This window comes from Pavona decussata, unplaced genomic scaffold (genome assembly GCF_977016875.1).
Source record: "Pavona decussata unplaced genomic scaffold, jaPavDecu1.1 SCAFFOLD_38, whole genome shotgun sequence".
Lineage (NCBI taxonomy): Eukaryota > Metazoa > Cnidaria > Anthozoa > Scleractinia > Agariciidae > Pavona > Pavona decussata.
The window spans coordinates 5,040,776-5,065,351 of record NW_028145460.1 but is presented as its reverse complement, the minus strand read 5'-3'; the positions used below and the strand labels follow the sequence as shown (position 1 = coordinate 5,065,351).

At 38.9% G+C, this 24,576-nt stretch overlaps 1 protein-coding gene across 1 annotated transcript; it reads right to left on the bottom strand.

Moving 5' to 3' along the window:
- Positions 1 to 180: 180 nt before the first annotated feature.
- Positions 181 to 17,964, bottom strand: LOC146483769 (neuronal acetylcholine receptor subunit alpha-10-like). The gene is made up of 7 exons (XM_085105948.1): positions 17,770 to 17,964; positions 11,954 to 12,210; positions 10,776 to 10,820; positions 10,171 to 10,280; positions 4,598 to 4,998; positions 3,186 to 3,358; positions 181 to 1,367 (listed from the first exon to the last, which is right to left on the bottom strand). The coding sequence occupies exons 1-7, from the start codon at positions 17,837 to 17,839 to the stop codon at positions 792 to 794; spliced, it is 1,632 nt and encodes a 543-aa protein (XP_084962074.1). The 5' UTR covers positions 17,840 to 17,964; the 3' UTR covers positions 181 to 791.
- Positions 17,965 to 24,576: the final 6,612 nt, after the last annotated feature.

Sequence of the window (24,576 nt, the reverse complement as noted above, 5' to 3'; positions counted from 1 at the left end):
TGATCACAAACAAGTAAACTATCTTTATATTTACTCAAATTCTCCTAAATAGTAACATAAGAAATATGTGATGACGGTAAGGAGAATGTACTTGTTGATAGTGAGGCTTAATTAAAGGGTTACAATGCACTGTAAAAAGAGATGTCTGTTTGTTTGGGGAGTCTAATTCTTGAACGTTCAAGCTTCTAAGTCACTTTAATGAAAACTGGTAAAATCTAGAATGCTATAAAATCTTTACCTTTTGATCAGTAAAAAGTCTCTCTACTTTTCACTTTTTCATCGGCGATAAATTTAAGCAGCCAGTCACGTTGATCAGTAGTGACCAGTGTAAGCAAACCTTGAGAGAAATTAACAGGAAAAATAGAATAAAATGTAATATAACAGGATTAAATCACGATTTTAACTATTTCCTTTTAGATTAATGACATTGCATCGAATTTTTCAATCCAGAGTCAACGAAATCAATGGATCTCTAAAATAAAAGAATAAAACACCTTTTAAAAACTTAGATTTATAAAAATTGATACAAAAGTAATTATAAGCTGATAATATGCATTGATAGGCGGCGAATAAAGAAATATCGTGCATTTTTTAGTTTATGAAACCTCTTTACATATGTGACCACTTCTCGATTAACACCAGCAAACGCGCCCCTTGAAGCGAACCTTAAGCCAGTTATTTTATCTCATTTCCACGAAACAGTTTTGTTTCCACTCTTCATCAGATTACTTCCCCCCCCCCCCCCCCCAATCAAATAGAACCTATCGGATTCTCTTCTCCATGCGAGCGCACTAATCGTATTTTGGAAGCTGTATAAACAGTGCAACAAGCGAGCCAACGAAAGTGAAAAAGAAAATCCACATAAAGAACGAGTCCATGATGGATGCGGCCATCATCCATTCTTCTCTTTGTTTTCCTTCTTCGTCTTCCGCTTCTTTTGCCTCGACCAACTTTTCCAAAGCGTTAGCAATTGTCCCTTGTTTATAGGTAATGGCTTTTGTCAGGTAACTCCGATCATCAAACTCTTCAGGAGTGCCATGTTCCAAGAAGGTCTCCCCAGTATCCCTATCCTCTGACGCCCCTCGAGCCCTGTTCTCAGTGGACCATCTTCCGCTGGACAACCCAGAGATCTTCCTGGGAATCAAGGTTTCGATGTATCCATTCTCTGTCCTCAAGGCTGAGAGTTTCCGTTTTTCAAATGGGCTTCCGGTTTCCAGAGGGTTTCCGTCATCACGGAGTTTCTTGTGGAAGATTTTTCCCAAGCATCGAAGAACGACAAAACGCAGCCAGTCAGGCATCTTGTGAATCACTGGGTTGTTGAAGTGATATTTGAGAACCACGCACGTTCCAATAAGAGCAATGCCGACCTGTAAATAGCACCACAGAATGAAAACAAGAAGAGTTTTCACAACTTACGAGTATAATTTCATCAGTTGACGAATCTATTGTTTATTGTCCAGTTCATATTGCTTTTAATTGTTAGTTAACGTTATATTTTTATGTGCAGTGTTCTCCGTATTGCACCTTTACATTACAGGCCCGTAGCAAGGCTAAAACAACTAGGGGGGCCGAGCAAAATGGTTAAACAAAACTGCTTTCCCCCGGCCCGTCAGCCCAAAAAACAGGCAGATTAGGGAGTTTAAGATGCAACGAGGACATAAAAAAGGGCAGTAGATTTAGTAAGCAAATCAATAACTTTGCACCTGCATCACACTTTTTGGTACATTTCTTTGCCGTTTTTTTTGTACGCGGACTACCACGTGAAATTTCCTGATTTCACGTTTGAAGGAGGACGTAAACAAACAAGGACAAATTTTTCTTTCTGTTTTTAAATTTGGAATCGGGCAGTGAGAATCCGACTGCAGGAAAATTTTGCTCTTGAGAGGACATATTTGTGTGGCTTTCGACAACGCGTGAGCACTAAATTGTTATAAACTAAGGGCATTTATATTGCTATCAATGAGCGGATGTCTTAAAATAAACAAGTAGTTTATTTCAACAACTTTCACCGTTTTTAGATGGGTTGATTTCGATCCCTTTTGGTTCTTATTTCCGATTCACAAGGTAGGAGTGCCTTCGGTTCCGTTGTATATAAAAACAAACTGCTAGCGAAAGAAACTGACAGGTAGTAAACAAATTATTGAAGATTGTGAAAAGGCACTTGCAGCATCAGAGTTCAAGACTGATTGATCAGTGCACATTAATCTGTTTTAATTATCATTTTTTGGCACATTGTTTTTTAATTTCCTAAAATTCTGGGGAAGGGGGGGGGGCTTAAGCCCCCCCTGCCCCTCCCCCTGCTATGGGCCTGCATTACTGCACTACATTCATTTAATTATTCTTTTGTTCTTATTTCTAAAGCAACAATGCATGATGGAAAAGGCCCAGCTCACAGTGAATTGTACTGGGGGTTTAGTTTCTAAAGAAACTGTGATCAGAAGCTGCGTTGGTGGGGAGTGGATGGTTGGTTTTATCAACAGAGTTGACCAGGCCCCAGTTGTTCAAAGGCCGGATAACTTTATCCGCTGGATAAGGCACTATTCAGGGTCTTAAATATACTTCACGCTAAACGTTGTCCAAGGTTTTCGTACACTCCCAAACTAAACTGTAGTTAGAGTGTGAATATTCGCTTGTACAAGAGGAAATACTGAAATCTTTGCACAGTTTGAAACTGACGGATAGTGACTTATCCCCTGGATAAAGTTATCCGGCCTTTGAACAACTGGACCCAGGTAATTTGGCCACCATGAAGAGAAATCTCTTTACGGTTGCCAAATTACCTTATCAACTCTGTTGATAAAACCAAACAGTTTTTAATTAAACTAATCGTAGCAGTTTTATGGAGTACCTCAGTTTCATATGATATAGCAACTTTTACCAACTAAGATGGTACCGGCCGTTTCACACAAATATATCTAAGAATTGAATCCCTTTCTTGAAGTTGTTTTTGGCGACAAACGTAATCAGTTCTTTGGGATTTCTGCCAGGAATTTTACTTCTCTTTCAAATACTGAAGCGTCTGTCATTAACAGATGCATATCCCTATATATACAATAGGGATAGAGAAATGTCCATGCTATAGATGTCCCCGTGAGTAAAGGTTTGTCTGTTGTGCCTTTTGGTCGTCACGCTCTTAGAAAAAAAAACACCAAAAATATACTGATTACTGAAACTGGGAAACAAACCTCAAAGATACAGCAGGAATAGAAGGTGGATATGATTGACACTGCATCTGATGTGGGTGGAATAACCTCGGCCACCAGCAGCATAAACACAGTCATGGCAAGAAGATTGGTGATGACCAATGAGAGGCGTTCACCGGAGTCAGGAGGAAGGTAGAATGACAGCATAGTCAGGGCTGAGACAAAAATAAAATTTGAGTTTAATATGGACAGTACGGCCGAGAGAAACACATGACAATGCGCATGCCTTTACGATCACACTATAATTCTATCAGGTCCATCATTCACACTCTGCACGGGACAACGCTTTTTCAGTCGAGTGTAGACATAAAAGGCATATTCTCCTGGCGGTTTTACCCAAGATATTAGGGAGTTTAAGAAGCTACTACGGAGACGGCAACAAAAACCTCAAAAAACAATAGGATTAAATGAGAAAAACAAAGGTCCTGCAAGTGCGTTATAAATTTTGGTACATTTCTTCGCCGTAATCTTCAAAACAACAACGTGAGATAACCAAATTCAAGATTGTGTGCAGAACGTAAGCACATGACGGTAAATTTTTCATCCTCTGTCTCAACCGTTGAACGCCGTTACCTCCTGTTCTGTTATTGGATAGTATGGGCACATTGTACAAGTTGAGCGAATTGCAACAATTGAAAAGTAGTACAAGTAACGCGAACTCAAATTTTCAAGCGACATTTTCGTTGGCGTTGCCGTCGTCGTATCTTAAAGTCGCTACTTAAGTCGGGAGAACGTGACGCCCACCGTCCCTTTTTCTTTTTACCTCAATGGTTAAAGAGGTGGGTTTTTCTATTAAGAGAAATCGGGTTCTTGTTACTTTTGTTATTTCAGAAGGGTCTAACAGGGTCCAAAATGACCCATAAAATGATTTATCCAGCGTCCCCCATCCTACGCAATCAGAATTGGTTTCGCGATTCCACTTTGGTATGGTTGTTTTTTAAAGTGGTTTTTCAAGATAATGAGGTGAAACTATAATTTGTCAGATCATTTCACGTTGGACAACCATACAAGAAGCGAGGACAGAAGTTCATCTCAATTTGACAAAAGTTGTGCCTTAAATGAAATGACCATGTTAAAGAAAAAGAAGTTTCTTCTGTGTTTCTCCGTGATATAAGCGACTTGCTCTCAGAGGTAAGATATTTTTACGTTCCAATCAGATTTAGCTCATTTTGGCTTTCCTGTTCGTGGCTTCTTTTCTTTCACTTCCATTTTAATTTCAGAGAAATTTCCAGTGGTAAAACTTAGGAGACTAGCCACCTCTATTTTACTTTGTCAATTGAACATTTCTATTTTTAGCAAGGGCAACGTCATTTCACTTGACCAGATCTCTGCGGACATAAACATTGAAAGATAATCTCGAAACTGACGGTTTTTTGTTAGCCATAGTTTCTTACCTACAATAACAAGACAAGGAATGATCATGTTGAAGAAAAAGAAAAGAGTTCTTCTGCGAATCTTCACAGTATAAGTGACGTCTGGATAGGGAGCATCACAGCACACGTATTTTATGACATTTCTTTTGCAAGGAACTCCGACCAACTCCCACTCGCCATTTTTCGAAAATTTTGCGCTCTCAGCTTCATCTGCCTCTTTCACCAAATCCATATGAAAACCGTCGTACGTCCAAGATCCAAATTTCAACTCACAGTGTTGCTCATCGAAGGGGAAATATTTCACGTAGATTGTGCACGAACTAAGAAGAATTATTGGAGCAAGCCAGAGGTTGTTGCCATCACTGTCTACTTTTATCTGTTGTTTAAACCTCTCCAGAGAGCCATCAGAGCTTCCATCTGCGCTGTGGAGAAATAACATACACAGATTGTAAAAAGGATAGTTAAACACGTGTCCCTTGCATTCAATTATGCGGATAGGTGGCAAGATCAGCGAGTAATTCGGTGAAGCTACAGTACTTCTCCGAGTACCGTTTTTTCGTTTGTAGAAATCTGTCAATCTTAACATAACAGTACATGCTTTATTTAAGATGCAAATATTACAATGATGCACAAAGATCTAGGTTTATCTATAAAAAATAAATAAACAAAAGCCCTTTGTTTGACCTCAGGAAATAGCTTCCTACCGCGGGGGAATGATTGTCAAACCGAGTTACAAGTAGATGTCGCTTTGCAAGGATTACATCCAACGGCTGCCCAACGAACTCGGGAGGTATAGCACTCGGGAAATAAGACCCAAATAAGGGTGGTCTGGGATTAATTGCTGTCGCTATTGTTGCTGCTATTGTTGTTGTTGTTTTCGTTGCTTTTACTTTATTTCGTTTCGTTTTTATTGCTATTGTTTTTGTAATATTTATAAATCTATCTTTGGCGCTTAAAAAGTAGCACTTGCCATTTATGTGACAACCGCACATTGAGATAGTAGTTAATTCATATTAACAACATCCACATGATACACAGTTTACGTGGAGAAATAGCTCCGGGAAAATCAAATGTAGACTGGATTTCTGGCTCATCTCGAAGCATTTATTATGCCGCGTTTCGAAAACCGACATTTCCGCCTATCATGATTCAGATCACTCCCCTGTCACCATCTCGATCTAGCCTGAAGACAAACAAGAAGAAAGAGGCCCAGGCTACTGGAAATTTAATAATTCACTCTTAGGAAATGAAGATTTCGTCACAAAAATGAGCTTCATCATCAAACACGCCGCCCAAGAACACAAGGATGTTGCTGATAAAAGGTTATTTTGGGAAATGTTGAAAATGGAGATCCGGATATTTGCAATTCGTTTTGCGAAAAAGAAAGCCAACGCTGAAAGAAGTTCGGAATTGAACCTCCTCCAAAAGCTAGAGAAAATCAACTCACGTATCGACGAAACCCCAGAAAATAGCTCCCTTGTAAACAAGGCTAGAAAACTCAAGATCGAATTAGATGAAATTGCCGTGCAAAAAGCTAAAGGGTCTATTATCCGGAGTAGGGCTAGATGGTATGAATTAGGAGAAAAATGCAACAAATACTTTTTTAACTTAGAAAAAAGAAGTTATGTAAAGAAACATATAACAAAGCTGAAGACACCTGACGGTAGCACTGTAGAGGATCCAAAAACTATATTAACCGCCATGAAAAATTTTCACAATCAGCTTTACACCTCTCAAAACCAGCTTTCAGCTGAACGCTTTTCTACCTTTTTCGATTGTGAATCCTTAGGGACTGTTCATTTAATTGCCACTACGAAACTGTATGACCCCCCCCCCCCCTAGCATGCAATTTTTTTCCACATGGCCCCCCCCAAGTAGAAACTATTTTTTTCTGATGACCCCCCCCCCCCCCTCCTGCCCAACCAGAAACAAATCATACTCCTAACTTTAACAAAACGCTTATGTACTGTTTATATCAAAGATAAATTTAATTGTTACTGTGATTTCTTTACAGTACTATTAAAAAGTTACCGTTCTCTGCTTAGGTACAGATTTCCCTTGTTTAAAAAAACGTTTTATAGATAGCAACACGTTTACGGCTGCGGCAAACCCTAAATTTCCATTTAGATTCTCAAAGGAACTATAAAAATTAATCAAGGAAATGGTTAACGTGAAATTACTCCCCTTCGAGTAGAAACAATTAATACACGTACAGATCTGACTAACAAAATACGGATCGAAGCATACTAATCAACGATTACAAGTCATATTAAACAGAAAAAAACAGCGGACACACAGATATCAGGCGCGTAGGTAAGGGTTAGATAGGGGTGTTTGTTGAGCCCCAAATCTTGTTGAGCGCCGGAGGCGCTCTTACTAGGGGGGTCCGGGGGCATGCTCCCCCGGAAATTTTTGAAAATCTAGGTTCCCAGAAACCTCATTTCCTGCATTTTGAGACCTATTTTAGGCAAATCACAAATTTGTTTTACAGCAGCTTTTTAAGCTATATACATCATTTCTACGGCATAATTGTTTCAACTTAAACAAGAAAGTTCAATGTACATTCCGCGCCCTGTCAGGTTCTGATAACTATTCGATCTGCTGATAGTCATACACCAAGCTGGTAAACTGCTCCATTCACGGGTGTAGGCCTTCGAACAAATTGGCTATCTCGTCAAGATTGACAGGCATATCATATTTGATATGCATTAGAAACAGGGCGGACATTCTACTCTCTCGCATGGTACACCTCATGTAGTTGTTCAACCTCCTCATTGTGCTTTTTCTTCCGCCATTATTGATCTTCAAAGGGGGTTTGTTCGAACCCCTCGAACTCCCCCTCCTACGCGCCTGGATATTAAAGTACTGCTATTAAAAATGACACTTACAAGCTTCTCTGAAGATGGCTTACGGCTCAGATTTACCGTCAACTGAAGTCACCAACAACAGTTCTATTATTAAAACTAATCTGGATGTTCACACTAGGCATACTACTGAGTCTACTGATACTCCTGGGTTCAAATAATTTACTAATCAAGAGCCTTTATAAAAGTGAGTACTATTAAACAGAACATTAAACAATCTATTGATATAGTTTTGAGTACAACCACTTTGTAGAAAACTACTCCCCCACGGATGATTCAATAGTGAGAATGTTACGTTTTTATATTAATTTGAACTTGTACAAACATAGGTGTCTACTTCAGTATATATTCATTATTGCTTTTCCAACAGATATGCTTCATTTCCTCAGTTGTTGTTAATATAAAATGCAGATTTCGAACTCAGTATGTACAAATTATAACAAATTAAAAGTGGTTAGGAAAATCGTATCAAATAAAATTGAAATAATATTCAATTTCTTCATCTGTTTCTGTGTTGAGCCACTTTCAATTTCCCCTACTAGACAATTATTGCTGGTGACCCCCCCTCTTTCACTCAATTTTTTTTGGTAGCCCCCCCCTTTAGTGCCATTTTTTTTCTCGTGCCCCCCCCCCCCCCCAAATCCCACCAGCCCCCCCATGCTCATAAAAAATGAACGGTCCCTTACCAAAACTCGACAGCACAAAGCAAGACCTTTGCGAAGGTCTGATAACCGCAGAGGAATGCCTTGCCGCGTTGAAAACGTTTCAACCTAACAAGACTCCTGACACAGATGGGTTAACAGAAGAATTTTACCTTCGTTTCTGGCCCGATGTTTCTGGTCCTTTGATAGACTGCTTCAATCACAGTGCCTCACTAGGAGAACTTTCTATCTCTCAGAGTCAAGGAATCATCTCCCTGATCCCAAAAAAAAATAAAGATCCTCTTCTGTTAAAAAATTGGCGCCCTATTTCTCTTCTAAACACAGACTACAAATTAGCAACCAAATGTATTGCGAAACGTTTAGAGAAAGTACTTCCGTACTTGATAAACAGTGATCAAACAGGATACATCAAAGGTAGATTTATTGGTGAAAATATTCGCTTAATTTCGGATATAATTGAACAATATGAAAACAAAGACGGAATGATACTTTTCCTTGACTTTGAAAAGGCCTTTGATTCTTTAGAATGGGACTTTCTCTTTAAAGTGCTTTAAACACTATGAATTTCGTCCAAGTTTCCTCAACTGGATCAAAACGTTTTACACCAACATTTCTAGCTGCGTTGTAAATAATGGCTACTCGTCGGAATTTTTTTCTCTCCAAAGGGGTGTTAGACAGGGTTGTCCTCTTTCAGGCTTACTCTTTGTTTTAGCTGTGGAGCCACTCGCCCACCAAATAAGAATCGATGAATCAATCAAAGGACTTGAAAACGGAAATAAGATCACTAAACTCAGTATGTACGCTGACGACACCACCGCTTTCATTCGGGACGATTCATCCGCGGTGTCCCTACTAACTCTTCTCGATCAGTTCGGTGACCTTTCCGGCTTGAAAATCAAAAAGTCTAAAACAGAGGGTCTTTGGCTTGGTCCTTTGAAAAGCCGATTAGGCAAAGAAGAACCTTTTGGCATTTCTTGGCCGAAGCAATACGTCATTGCGCTTGGAATCGCTTTTCCTTATCATGTTCAGGTGTTCTTGCGGCAATCCCTAAAATTTGGAAAAGCGAAATCGTAGGTAATCTCACTAACGGCGATAACGAACCAGTTCCATCCCTTGACATCTCCTCTACAAAAAAAGCCCGTGTGATGCTTGCAGAAAGATCCTTTTCTCCCCCCATCGTTGAAATCAATCTTAGAAAACAAGGGTTGAATGTAAAGGCAGTATACGAGCTTCCTTTTAAAGTCACAGTCGAAAACAAACTGAGGAGCTTCCAATTTAAACTAATTCATAACATCATACCCACTAATCACTCTCTTGAAAATGAATATAAAGGCTTCTCCAGAATGTGAACGCTGCCTCTTTCCGAACGAAACGCTTATTCACATGCTTTGCGAATGCCCCGACGTTAAAATCTTTTGGAAAGACATAATGATGTGGTGGAATGCTAAGCGCTCTGACAACATTAGTCCTAGGAATACTGAAATCCTGTACGGTTACAAACCTGAAACGACCACCTTCTACGCGTTAAACCATTATCTTCTTATTGCTAAATATCATGTTTTTCTTGCAAGAAACCAGTCTGAGACTCCAAATTTAAAGGTCTTTCTTGCCTTACTAGACAGCAAGATTAAATGTGAAAGACAAATAGCCATTAGAAATTCTAATTACGAAAAATATAGAGCTAAGTGGACCACTCTCAGCAACTACGATGCGTGAAGCACTTTAAGTATAAAAGTTGAGTAAGGGGAATCTTTTATTATCTCTTGTATGTGTGGGTGGGGTGCGTGTGTGTGTATGTGTGTGTGTGTGTTGTGTTAGCATCGTATGCAGGATGACGTAGCACGTGTATTTATTTCGTAATTAGTTAAAAAGAATACAAGCAATGTAAGTACAATTTCTGTAAGTAGGTCAAGCAATGTAATGTAATGTAGTAATAGTAGTGTAACTCAAATAGTCATGTAACGTAGTATTGTTTGTATGTGTCGTTGCTATGAATAAAAAAATAAATAAATAAATAAATAAAAAAAAAAAGAAGTTAATTCACATTTTGTAAGATCTGTGTACTCACTTGTTGTAGAGGGCCAAGTCTGGTTTCCAAATATCTGTAGGGTTGACGTTTATCTCTGAAATTCCTCCATAATGTGTTGCATTCCAACGAAGAAACGGGTTATTCCATTTCTAACGAAAATGAGAACAAATGTAGTCCTCAACCCAGTCACTCACATAATAACGTGAACCTTCAGATTCTTCTAATGCGATTCTATGATCTTTGAATTTTGAGTCAGGCTGTGCGTGACATACTAACGTATGAGTATTAGAAAGAAATCTATAGGTGGTTTGCATCGCCGCCATGTTGGCGGACAAAACAAAAGAAAATTTGTCCACAAAGTTTGCATAAAAATGGCAGGTAACTCTCAGAGGAGAAAAATCTCATTGTTCCAGTCCACCAACATGGCCGCCATGACGTCACATGCAAAGCAGTAATTGAATGTTGGGTACCAGTTTTCCTTTGTTATTTTTTAGTCTGCCTTTAGAAAGAAAGCTTTTTGACACTGAACACAATTTGCTTTCCTGTTTCAGTATACATTGTGTTGTACAAGGTGAGGTTGCGGTTGGGGAAGATTAAGCCGTGACATTTTAAACGTTTCAGCAAACCGTTGATTCAAGTCTCACCTGTCTCACCCAGAGGCTCAGTTTCATCATTTCATTTCTTTCGTCCTGTAAAAAAGGTGAATAAAAAGAGCTATTCATACGAAAATAAAGTAGTCTCATAATCACAAGAGAATAGCGGTGTTCCGGTGGTATGACGAACGATGGTGGAGCTTTGCATATCGTTGACTATGACTAGAAGGCCGGCTCCTTTCAGGGCTCCAACCTCCGTTTGCATGCCAGTAACACTTTATAAAGGCGTAATACTTTTTATGGATATTATCTTCAGATTTGTTAGAAAATGAAGGGGCAACAGTCAGGTGATTTATTATAGCGCGTACGGCTATTGATGTATCTGCAAAGTTGATTGTTTTGCACGGTCAAATGTTGTCTTTGTAATTACGTCGGTTTACTGAGCCAAAATAAAATTTTTTCCACAATTTTAAAATTTCTCTCCCTAAATCAGTATCCAGCAGTACGTATGGTAAAGAAAACGATTTTTTCCCTAAGAATCACTCTCCTGCCGAAGCGCGATTTTAGGTTTACTGTTGTTAAAAGTGACAAAGCTATTCAAATCAGTAACAAATGTCCACGACTCGTTGTGGAATTTAAACGACAATTTATCTTTAAATTTCAATAGCCCTTGCTAAGATCTTCTTTTCCCGCATAGTCATAAACCGCGCAAAAATACTTTGAATTAATAGCCATAATCGCCCTTAAGAAATAAGAGTTTCTCGGAACAGTCCGAGATGCGCAGAACGAAAGCGCAGTTGCAAAAGGAGGAGCCGTCCTTAAGGACGGTGCCTACTTTTTTTACTGCGCATACGTTCTGCGCATCTCGAGATTCTCGGTTTTCCTATGTGCCTACTAGTACAGCGATATTTTTGAGTGGTCTAAAACTATGCGGAGAAAACAGAACTTAGCAAGTGCTTTCGGTACCCGAAAAGAAAATAGGGGACAACCATGCATTTTGCAGAGATAATAAAGCTTCAATTTTGAAAAAAACGCCATAAATTGCTAGTTTTCAGTACTGCATTTTAGAATAACTGTTGCTTATTTATCTCCAAAAAATGCGTGGTTACCCCCAATTTTCTTTTTGGATTTCAATAGCCCTTGCTAAGATCTACTTTTCCCGCATAGTAATAAACTGCGTAAAAGACTTCAATATTAGTATGCACCGTCCTTAAGCAAACACCACTTACAAGATCAATCAGCTGAAACATAGAAATCCCAAGCGTCACAGTCACATTATCTTCCTTCCTCAACACCGGCCTGATACGCTTGTCGTAGCCATCAAACAAATCTCTAAACAGCGACAGCTCGTCGCGTTCTGGAGACATGTGCGTTATTCCTTTCGTGGAAGAGGCATGCCGCGTGGATGGAGTGGAGACTGGTTTCCCGGATGTTGAGGCTTCCATTGTTGTGGCTTGACTTGGGGAAGTGTGGAGGTTGTTCGCCACTGTGGTTAATTAAACCAAAGAAAAATAGGAAGCAATCATATGCTATTTCACTCTTTGGTGACCATGTAAAGTGGAACAAAAACATTTCAATCCTAGAGATCACACTTGACTCTTCTTTAGTGGTTTAAAATTTTGATTGTGGGAATGAAATCCTTGAATACTATGGCCAAAATTATTCAGTATTAAGTTCCTGTGATTCTTTTTATAACATATGCTGCACAAGGTGATTTTAACTTAAACAGGAGATTCTGGTATGGAAGGGGCCTGGCCAGTTGTCAATCAATCCGTCAAGAGCGTAAATTACTGGAAAACAACAAACGTCTTTTTCAACGACCCTTACTGATAAAATTGGCTAAGTTTTAGGAATAAACCCTGTTCACTGAATTAAACACCAATTTCTTATATTGTTGTGGTGATATTGTGAAATTTGAGTTATATTATATTATTTCAGAGGTGGGTGAAGTCAACAACATGCCGCAACTGAACGGCGTCTAAATTTGCATTTCACGCTCACAATGGCGTGAAAGGAAGGCGGGGCTTGCCTTCAGTATAGCGGAACTGAATACAGTTTTTTAGGGTACAGGTGTTAGAAGACGTTATTTGGAAACTATGTATTTCTGGACGCCCAAAACTGGTATGGTGTAAGACTAACTAAGAAGAAATGTATTTTCTTACGTCTTGTTGAGCTAAGTACCGTTTCCATGGCAACGCAGCGAACTATTAAACGTCCATAAATAGTAGGTTTCCTTTATTTTTAAAAAATGTACTCATTAGATTTTTTCCATTTTTTGTATCCAGAAAAACTTACAAAACACTGACACAGTTGCACTATTTTCATGAATGACTTTTTTGCTCGGAAAGAGAAGAAAAAGAGTCCAGGAACGAGAAACTTAGTTATTTAGGATCAAAACTTAACTTTATTATCCATTTCATGTGAAATTGAGGGATCACTTTATCGACCACCGTATTTGCGTACCACAACCCTAGCGCGCGCTTACTAGCATCACTAAAAGAATCTGTAAAGCGCGCACAAACTGTGTTCGGCCACCTTAAATAAACCTGAGAGGCAAACAGGCAATGCCAGTTTCATTGTTTGTTTAAAAATACGAAAAGGCATAACAATTGCTTTCCTTTCTTCCCAGAAATCACGTTTTATAAAGTGACAGTGGGTGGTGCATTTTATGAATAATTGTCGTGTTTTTTGTTTGTTTTGTCTTTGTTCAGTTCTTAACAATGGTCAACTGGGCACCCTTCTAAGCGTTCAGAGCATAATGTTTAGTGACCTTTAGTCTGTGGATGAAAACCCTTATCTGTGACGACATTGAAATAAACGCGGTCTGAAGCACTTTATCAGGATATGAATACAACCTTAAAATGTAATCATTCAAATGAAATCCGCTGAGTAGTCCCCGGTGCCGTATATTTTGCTGTACAAAGTAGTTTTACCGCAGAAAAACTGGAGACGATCTTTATTTTGCCATTAATTCTCGTTGACACACGAAATTACGTATATCACAGGTTATGTGTTGACTACGGACGACGAACTGATTCAGTGCACCATGGCCATATTAGGGCAGTGTCACAATACCTTGAATAATAGTGCCTGATACTTGCTCATGTACTGAACAGGTCAGAGAAGGTGGAAGACGATTTTAGTTTAGGCTATACAAGTGTGGAACAGTTTTCCACCTGATGTGAAAAGCAAGCTTCACTTAAATCCTTCAAATTTATGCCCTTCAGGGCTAATTTTTTAATGACAAATCATTATTTCTGAGTTAGCTCATTTGTATCCATTGTTTTTAGAAATGTGGAGCAATTGTTGTACTTTTAAATATTTGGAGTTTTTAACATACGTTTATAGTATTTTGTTTATAATATTATATGATAGTTTTATTTTCCTTTTGTTTTTAATTTAGTTTGATAGAGGGCGATATGTTCGTTTATCAGTGTGGTACATTCTATACTGCCATCCTCTTTCAGTGCACCAGTCAATTCAAATTCCGGTCCCCCGAACCCCGGAACATAGCGGCCATAGCCTGGTTTTATTAACGCTCTTTTAACAACGCGTTGGCGCCGAAGAGGCGGGAAATTAACAAAAAGGTCGGTTTGACCGGAAGCGGGGACAAAACCGAGTCCTTGTCCTTCTAATTTTTATGTGGTTTTAAATAACAACAGTCACAAACGTTTCCCTAACTGGGTATGTGACTTAGTTGGATTTAATTAGATAATTAAACCGAGCTTATTCTACGAGACGTTTGAGTTACGGAGTGTACACGTACTAGGTTCGGATTGGAATTTAGTCACTCAGTCAAGATGGTCTATTCCGCGTCCTAAGTGGCTCGTTAGCAACGCTTTCGTGTTGTTATCGAAGACTGGATGCACAGGTCGAGCAACCCCTCAAGACTCGAATCACAGAGGTAAGAAGTGAGCTCGTTAAATGTGCTGTCAAACCACCTGTGCCAGTTTGATACTAAATCAAGATCTACTACGTGCTGACAATTTAAACATTTAATAAAAAATCTTTTGATACCACGCAAAACGTTACGTCCGCCAAAATGTCGATTTTTACCAACAAAGCCAAACTGATTTGTATTTTATTTGGTTCTGAAGTACGGTACTGATGCCCTCATATGCTGGGCTTTTAACAGTCTACTTGACCCCGGGGACGGGGAAATTAGCGGCGTTTTAACACCGGGCCAATGTTAAATTCCCAGCTTTGTCCCGGGGGTCGGAAGGGGGGGGGGGGGGTTCAATCGGACTTCACTGTGAGTGCGGGAGTACGAGTCCATTACTAATGATATTTGTGAAATGACTTAGACATTTAGTCAGTTCTATCATGGCTCATAGCTCCAACGCTTCCGGTGGTTTATCATTTGGCCTTAAGGAAGTCCTTATCTCAGTTCTTGGAGAGCTGTTAATCTTGCTGGAATTCGACGCAGTCAAGTAAACTTCTTCGGTACTTAAATCTTTATATCAAAACAATCAGAATTCATTTTAACTTGCAAGGATACGTGTAATATACTTTAGGGCGATTTGAGGTTTTGCGGGGTTTGAAGCTTTCTATTTCAAATTTTTTATCGATAGCTTTGTTTTAGTTTATCTCAGGAATTTAGCCCTATACGTTTCATCAGACGATACCTGTAGTTTATTAGGCAACCGTCCCGGCATATCAGACCATATCAGCCCGTAAGGAGGAACTAGAGGATTTTAAGCACAATATCAAACCACAAAAATGTATAGGTTGCAGAAGATAACATTTGAAGCAGTTTTATTCACAGGAAGGCTTGATACTCAGCCAGGTGACGAATTTAGTGACCACCAGTACAGATTAACGTGTTAATCAGTCACTGCACAATGTATAAACAGTATAAATGCGCATGCACACTCTGCTGAACTTTAAGGAGTAATGGCCCAGTTAACCGACACGAGTCATGATGATTATGGAAGCTCACTTTCACTACTGCATGGGGCGCTAATGACTGAAAAGAAGATGACTTGCACGAGAGAGAAAAATGCTTATCTGTTGAGTCTGATGTCAGCTATTTTCATTCAGTACTGCGTGGAATTGTAAGAGGTCATTTGTACAAGTTACTCTGCACGTGAAGGAACTCAAAGTACTGTTAGTGTTTTGTTACAAAACCGAAATAGTTACAGCTGTAAAAGGCCGCTCCCGACAACGCGCAAGCCCCCTGACAGGGGCACCCAACGACAGTTTTCTCTCAGATCCTTTGAAACGCTATTTTAGGCTATCTGGAGTGCCTTTAAAGCTCTGTAGGTTCATTTTAGGCTGCGCTATAATATTTCTATCTGTTCGGTCATTCTAGGGAAACTTCGGTCTTTTCGAAATAACTAGGGCATTTTTGTCCATTTCCCGAAAACCTTAGGTCTTATTTCCTTTCCAAAAACTTAGCTGACCTTTATTCGGTACCCGAAACGACTTTTTTTTATCAATCCGACAACACTAGGCCTTAAATTTTCCATATCGCGAAAGCTCGAGGTGAAAATTCCCTATAGAAAATAGTAGGGGATTAAGGACCTTCCGAACAGATAATTTACCGAAACGATCCGTTGGGTGCCCCTGCCCTGACAAAAGATGTCCGTAAAATATCCCTTTGATCACGCCTCCTGCATTCCGACTAATTAAGAGGGACGCAAAGAGGAAATTCCGAATTCAGAAGAAAAGATGAGATTGAAACTTTCACTACTAGCTGGTTCATGTGACTGGAATGCGAGGGATTATCACAAATTCGTCATCGTGTGTTTGAATCGCGGAGAATTTTAACTCTCGTAGTTTGATTCTTTAAAGGGGGCTGTCAGTTTACTTATTTGCAGTGATAAGTTTTAAATATGAAGTTTAGCATGATTTATCATTGAGTGTCGACCTTGGCTATTATACTAAGTGAAAGGTTAATTTTACTAGCGTGGAAAGCGAGCAGAAATGCGTGGATATCTGCTGAACTTTTGCGTGATCTTTCCAGGTATGTTTTCTTAGCACGCGATAAGGGACGAATCTGTTTGCTGACAATTTGATTTTAGGGCGGCCTTCGATAACCGGACAGCAAATACGCCAGGTTTAGCGACATTCTTTACTGAATTAAAACTAAAAACAAGATTAACCGGATTTGCAATTTACAAAGATTTAAAAGTGAAAGTACTTTTGTTTTGACTCGGTATTTCCTTAACATGCACCAAAACAAAATGTTTTCCTTATTACTCCCTTATATAAACAATGATGAATATTGACACAACCGTGAACTTCGGACCGAGTCAGTGAAAAATGTCCATGCAAGTATTCGTTTATTCAGTGTAGAAAACAAAGCGATAGCTGAAAGGGGTACCAAGCCCTCAGTAAAGTTGACTCAGTATGATGTGGTTTAAGTCGGTGGGAAAAAAGTCAGTAGAACAGTGTACCTTTTTTTAACAGAACAGTGTACCTGCAACAGCTGTTGAACAGTACTTCCTCGTGGTCAATTCTCTCAGTTTTTTTTTTAATTTATCAACAGAAAAAGCCATAACGCTTGTCAAATGTGCATGCAGGCACTCCGCTTGAAACAGGGGAAAAGGTTTATCTAAAAGTATTTACTGCTGTTGGCACGGATGATTACATGCTTGACAAATCACAGTCACGAAGCACAGTGCTTCCTTCAAAGGACGGCAAATTAAAATCTACACCGGTTTAACGCAGGCAAAACACCGGGTATATCAAAAAACTTCCATTACATTAAATGGTATGATAAATGCTCAAACTATATAACAGGCTTTGGCCGAGCGAAAGAAGTGATTCGTTTTAAAATTCGAATGTTGCGTCCTGCATGGCACTGAGCTGTTCTGTGTCAACTAAGATCCTCTGTTTTCGAGATATGGTCAAGAAAAAGACGTGAAGCTCTTCTTTATTGAGAAAAGTAAGTAAATATAGCCTGCATCTAAATTTATGTCAAGAAAACACCCAGATTTGGCCACGTGTGTAAGATTTTCCGAAAACCAAGGTTCGTCAGCATCAACCACTACAAACTAACTCATTATGCCATAAAATAGAATCCTGTGAATTGTTTACTCACCCGCTCCGTTTGTTGTAAAAACAATGATAATCAAGGCTAAACACCAAAGGAGACTCGCTTTAAAGCTCATTTCGGTCTTAACTTGATGTCCCCGTGAACTGGTCAACTTTTTTTGTTTTCTGATGCAGGTAGATTAATGCTGCTGCTTCTCATCAATTTTGTAGTGTACTATTCAAAGACAGCGTGATACTGGGTCTAAATGACTCAGATGCATGTCAAAAGTTTATCGCTGTGTTGACTTTTGTCCACAAAAGCGTCAAACCGCAAAACAATCAAGTTGAAGCTTCATCAATTAAAACGCATTTGCTTCCAGCTGCGTTTAAAAGAAAATATGTTTTAGTTTTCGCCGATGATCGATCGGCCTTTTGATTTCTCAGTCCAAAAAAATGAGAAAATGATAGGTAAATTAGTTAAAGCTTCAATTAGACCCTTGTGGACACATCGGTAAGGCCATATGACATTTCTACGGGACTTACTATTTACTATTTGCTAGTGAGAATCGTCACATTTGTTTAATGCACGGGAACCTGCGACAAAGGCACATACTGTGCATTGCTTATCAAGGTGCAAAACTATCTCAGTGAATAGGTTTGGACAGATGTAGACAACGGCGTTAATCGTCTTAAGTAAACATTGCTACAGTTGCCTGCCGTGAAACTGTACCATCTAACAGATGAAACCTGCAGAGAATTATATACATCTGCAAAACATACGTTAAAAGACACGCGAACGAGCTTTTGAGTTATCTGCCGCAGAAGCAGACAAACAAAGGAACTCCGTCACAATCTGAACCAATAACTTCACGTACGTCCAATTATATGGTGTGAATTTGTTTTATTAATTGACAGGTGCACAAAAGTTTTATTTGGGAGAAAAGGTTCGCCTTGGGCTAAAAGGAGAACAAGTCAACCAGAAAGGGATCATCATTTGTCCAGTATGACTCATGATCACTGCAAGTGCTGAAGCCATCATAAAAGGTTTTTAAAACCTTAAAATAATAGTAGCATTCAAAAATTTAAACCATTTCTCAGCCATCAGCTAAAATTTCGGCCATTTCTCAGCTATCAGTTAATTATGGCGAATCTCAGTGAGGAAGGTTTTTTTGATGATGAGCGTAACTGACGAGATGGAGATATGTATTTTCAGTATGTAAAGTTAAGATATGTATCTTCATTCGCTCTGAACTGTAAAAAAAAAGCTGTGTCGAAGGACAGGTCAGTGGTTACTGGCAGTTATAAACCGTTTATAGGCTAACATAAGCACTCCTAGGAAAAGACGCTTTGCTGAGGGTGGAAGGGTGTTGGCTGTTTTAAAGTTTGTTTGAATAACAATCTGCGCCATATCAATAATAATAATAATAATAATAATAATAATAATAATAATAATAATAATAAAAATAATCCAAACTATTCAATTTTATCATTACTTAGCTTATACCGCAAACTGTGCAACACAGTGCCAGTCTACTGGAAAGGCTTCATTATTGTTCAACTCGGCCTTTGTCCTACGATTAGATCGGACCAATCGCAAAGCGCTTGCGAGACTGAGTCCTGCCGGGCGGACACATAAACCAAAAGGAGAGAATTCGATTGCAAAAAAATTATAAATAAAAAAGCATTAAAGAAAATTATGCTTTCCTGAATGAACATAAGGTATATGAATATTCAAAGAATTTGTAACTTAATCGATGGGACGACATTTAACATCCCGCTCTGTCAGTTAACGCTAAAACTACGCAATTTACGCTGACGGCGTGATTGATTTCCTTGATTGGAATACCTAACACGTTTTGGACCTCCAGTGTTCTGTAAACAAGGCTGAGTAGTTTGATGGGTGAGAGATAACTGTAAATTACTAGCTTAGATATGGTTGTTAGAGACAGAAAACAACTCACTAAATACTCACGGAACTGACTCCGATAAAAAATAATTCAGATACTCCCAAGCTTCGCGCCTGAAAACAGTTCTTTACTGAAGGAAGGCAAAAACAGTTCAATATGGGAAGTTGTTTTGATTTTTGGGAGTTAAGCACAAGGGAAACGACACTGGCGATTGAAATTAAACGTGCGTTAAATTTAAGCACGGCATCATTTTACCCGCCTTTAGTTTTGGTTATAATGGCCTGAGTGGCTTGTCAAAGCCAGTATATGAATGTTACTCAGCGCCTGAACCAATTGACTACAGTGTTCTTGTTGTTTTTTTGGTTAATAAGGCTCTGTCATTTTATGTATACTCAAGCCAATGTTTCATTCAAAGTTGTGGCTTTTTCAGGACAAGAGAACTGAACCAATGGAATATTTCCACAGGGAGAGGTTGGCGCAGTTCTTTGTATAGATAAGTTACTGACTAGGAAACTGATTGTGAATTGCTCCATTTTATGACATTTGATAAAACCGTAAAATATTAGCGGAAAGAGAATAAGTTTCCCCAAGCTTCAAAACGGAATATTGTTAAATAAAATGCTTACCTTGGTTTGACATAAGTACGCGCTCAGCATATAAGAGTTAAGTATTATTAACACTGCGTAAGACACTAACACTACAGTAAGACTTAGTAATGATTCCGCTTTGTATATTCCTTTTCGAGAGCTTTCCTTTTATTTCAATTCCGGATACCGTCAAGTTCAAATTCCAGATTCGGATACAGTATATTTATCTGTATGTATAGTTTCGAATAATCTGGAATACACTCATTAACCTGTTGAAATGGCAAAACGCTCTCTTGGTAATTTCCATGTATTTCTCTTGAATCCCACCGATTCATGTTTTACCAGCTTCGTGGTATCTTAGTAACCAGAAAAATAAAACATTGATAATGATGATTTTTCAATAGACATTTAGCTCAAGGACGGTAAGATAAAGGTGGTAAAAAGAAATGAACGTACGACGAATTTTGTTGAATTATAAATTAGATCTAACCTGAAATGCGGTAGTTGAAAGAGGGGCGGCCCAGTCAGGGGTCTTAGCCTCTTACAGATAAGGAAAACTTGCGAAATAATTGTAGAGATCTACGAAAACAATTATAAGGATAATGGATAGCCGAATTTTCAATAACAATAGTTTTAAAGATGATTACAAGCGTGGTGATTTGAGGCATTTTTGGGAAAAAGACGCCCTCTTTGAATTAGAAGGAAAAATGACAACTCGACACCCCACTGAAAGTTTTAATGCACGCAAAAAATTCAACAAAATGCGTTCAAAAAACCGAGTGTCCTGAAGCCCGTAATGAATGACACCCTTTTCAAAGTGTTCAAATAAACGCATGCATAATAAGCAGAGTAACAGTAAAGTGTTTGCTTTGTCATCTAAGAATAATTCGACACATTTTAGTGCAAGCAGGTAAACCCGAATTTTAGCTTAGCCTCGGTAAATAAAACTGCTCTGGTCAAGCGAAGAGTGTTCAGACGATCGAGGAAATGTTAGCACCGTCTTTTATGATCGGCTTATCACGTGATCACTGCCAGTACGTAATGCAGCCGGCTCTGTTGCCAAGCATTATCGATTATTCGATGAACATCCAGAAAATTAGAATTCCAGAGACAATGGATACCGCTTTTGATGAAATTGTCAAGTTCAGATAATGACCTACACCTGGGTGATCCTTGGGAAACGGCTATTCAGAGATTCAGTGGGGAAACATTTATTTAACTAAAGGAAAACTCCAGATGCCAATTTTGGCTGAGCTGGTAAGGTGTGAAACAACAGTACTCTGTTTTGTACGGTAGTGCTCATCCGGTATGGTACACGACTCTCTGCTGCCAAGCAGTTACCGAAAACAAGATGTATTGGTCCATAGTATTACTCTGTGCTATAAGAGTTTCCTGATATCGATGTTTGCAAAAATCATTTACTAGAGTGGAAAGATCCAGATGTCGATTTGGGCTTACTTGGTAAGGTGCTAGGCAGCATCACTCTTGGTTAAAATTGTACCTTTATCAAAGTAGAACCTGTTAGTGGACCCACTAGAGAAAATGCCATAATTATAATTTTAATATCAAACCACCAACGCCAGGCTGTGAATTAATCGGCGGCCGTCCTCAAAACCCAATAATTTTCTGACTTTTCGCTGTCAAAAAACGAATTTTAATTTGTTGAAACAGGAAGATCTATCCCCTCAAAATATCGTGACGCACAATTTTACTTGGCGGGACAATTTTTCTTCGTAATTTTAGGACACTTAGGACTACATACAATTGCAATCATCATCAATGCTTTCTGTTTTCTTTTAGTTTCTTTGAGTTCGCAAAAGAAAACTGAACCGCAAGGCAATACAAAGGATTGCATAACATGCATAAATGAGAAGTGGTCATTTCACTGCACGTGACAGTAGCAACAACGAAGGTTCTTCAGGTATGTTTTCATGTTTCATCAGTTTTACCCGCCAAAATATGTTAGACCGACAGATGCAGATGAAAGCAAAACCTGACGTAAGTTTCCGCTTAATTCCTCGATCTCAATTCTCCTGAGCACAGATCCAGAAAATTTATAACTTTTAAACGTGACGTCCAGTTTCAGCCCGTCGCCGTTCGAGTCGAAACTGGTAAAATTCGCTGTAAACGAGCAGTGGAATTATCATACCAGAGTCACACAAAGAACTTCGAAAGAACTAATGAACAGACCTAACTTTGAACTGGCTTAAGAGTCGAATAGAGTACAAATTTGGGTACAAGTGCGGCGTGAGAATTAGGCTCATGACAGCACCGGTATATTACCCCCGTTTACATAAATTAAATGTACTAATTTTTATAAAGAGCGCCGAAACGTCGTCAGGAGAGAATATTTCCCCGTTACAAAACCTCCCCAGTTTGCCTTTGAGAAAAGTTGGATGGCGTTGGAAGCCGCTTACTGTGTTTCACATATTGCCCAGGAAAGGCCAAAACGTTGTTTATTTGCTAAACTGAAGTAAAACATTGAAAAAATTCATATTCTTGTGGCTGTCTGCTTGGTAGGAGTGTGACATTTTTGGCTAACAAATGGGTACAAATTTAGCTGACAAATGAATAACAATTGAATTTATATATCCATTCAGAATCTCTTCTTTGTCATTAATTAATAATTCGGCAAAAGACGTCGCATTTGCATCTGTTTCATCATTCTCTAACATTTTGTGGTGTTCTTAAATAGTTTATTTTCAAAGAAATCTATATGAACGATACCAAACCTCTGAACACGCAGGAAAATGGCGCATGAGTTTTTACATTTACTCCATAGCAGTTCGACGTAAAGTGGAGACAAGTAGGTGCACATTTATGCGGCAGTAACCAACGTGCAATGAAACCTTCTAAACCCTTTTTATGCTAACTGACCAGTGTTTAACTGAAAAAACCTTAATTTAATTCATTTTGCTCAATATCAGACATCTTGTTAGCTCGAGATCCTCAAACCGAGAAACTGGTTTCTCTTGGATATTGTTTACAATTATTAACTTCTTGGCTATCTTGATTTTTTGTTTCGTTGAACGAATTTTTACTGACGAGTGTTCGAGAGTCTTATGCGTTCAAAGAACGTACTGTTAACGTAAAAAAGTCCGTGAATATTCACTGCCTTTTTTATGAATGGTCGCACTTAAAGAATTTCATTAACAGACTCTAAAGTTGGTAAACAGAGTACTCAGATGTGACGGCTGGCGAAAAGAAGAGGCCCGGGTATTTTTGCTCAAAGAAAACGTGATGTAAGAGTTGTTTCCCACCCCCCCAAATCCTCGACCTGCTCAAGGGAAGTATCTGACGTGGCCACAATGAAAAGGACAACACAGGAGGCAAAAACGCTTTTTAGTTAATTCCGTTAGAATCGTTAAGTCGATCCGCGCATCAGTGCATCGTAAAATTCTAAGGACGCCCAATGACAAGAGCTCCGAATGTGACCAGTGATGAATTGGCAATTTTACAATTTGCAGCAGTGGGGGCAGTTATATCATCCAGTTGTAGGAAGATTCTAAGGTTCATTTTATCTGAAGATCAGAGATGCAAAAGTGACTGGCACGGGGAACACAGAATTCGAGTTAATGGTAAGTGTAATGCACTCGCTGCGCCTGGCGACCGACCCGAAGTCATAAGAGATGCTCATATTTAGAGGCTTTGCCGTCACCAAACCTAAGAGCCTGAGAGTGAGTCTCATTTCCTTTTTCTTTTCTTTTTTTTTTTTTTGTAAACCAAGAGTACTCAACGGGAAAATCGCTTCCTGAGTTTCTCCAGATCCGTTTGTTGTGGGCCCTTTAAAAGGATGTTTCCATTAGCTAACGCATTTTGATTTTTTTTTTTTGGATTCTTTAACTGAGTATAATTAACTGATTCGCAGAAAAAAATTGTCCTTTTGGATTCTTAAAATGAGTAATTGATTCACAGAAAAATTTTAGAGAACGGAGTCTTCCCTTGAAATACTCAGTAGTCACCGACATTCTAGCTGCGCGTGCTTTTAGCGTAAACACTAGCTTGAAGGATATTCAATACAGAACCTTTATTTGGCTTTGAAACTATGTAGGCATGAATCCACGCATTCGACGCTTCTACCTCGTGAGTTAGTACTTTCGTTCATCTTGTGTCTCTCTTCGTGAATTTCAAGAGAAAAACAGTTGTTTTGCAATCGGCTATTTGTCTACGTATTGAAGTTTGTGCCTGTCTACTTTCCGACAGCAAAACCGCTGCTACTATCATTTTTATTAATAATGTCTTCCATTGCATTGAGATACTCTAAATTAAAAATTGGGGGATTTCACTTGGAAAATGTCAGCGACATTTCCCAGTTTTAGTTGGGCATTTTACATCAGGTAATGTTGAGCAATCGCAAACAGGAGAAATGTTTGATGAATT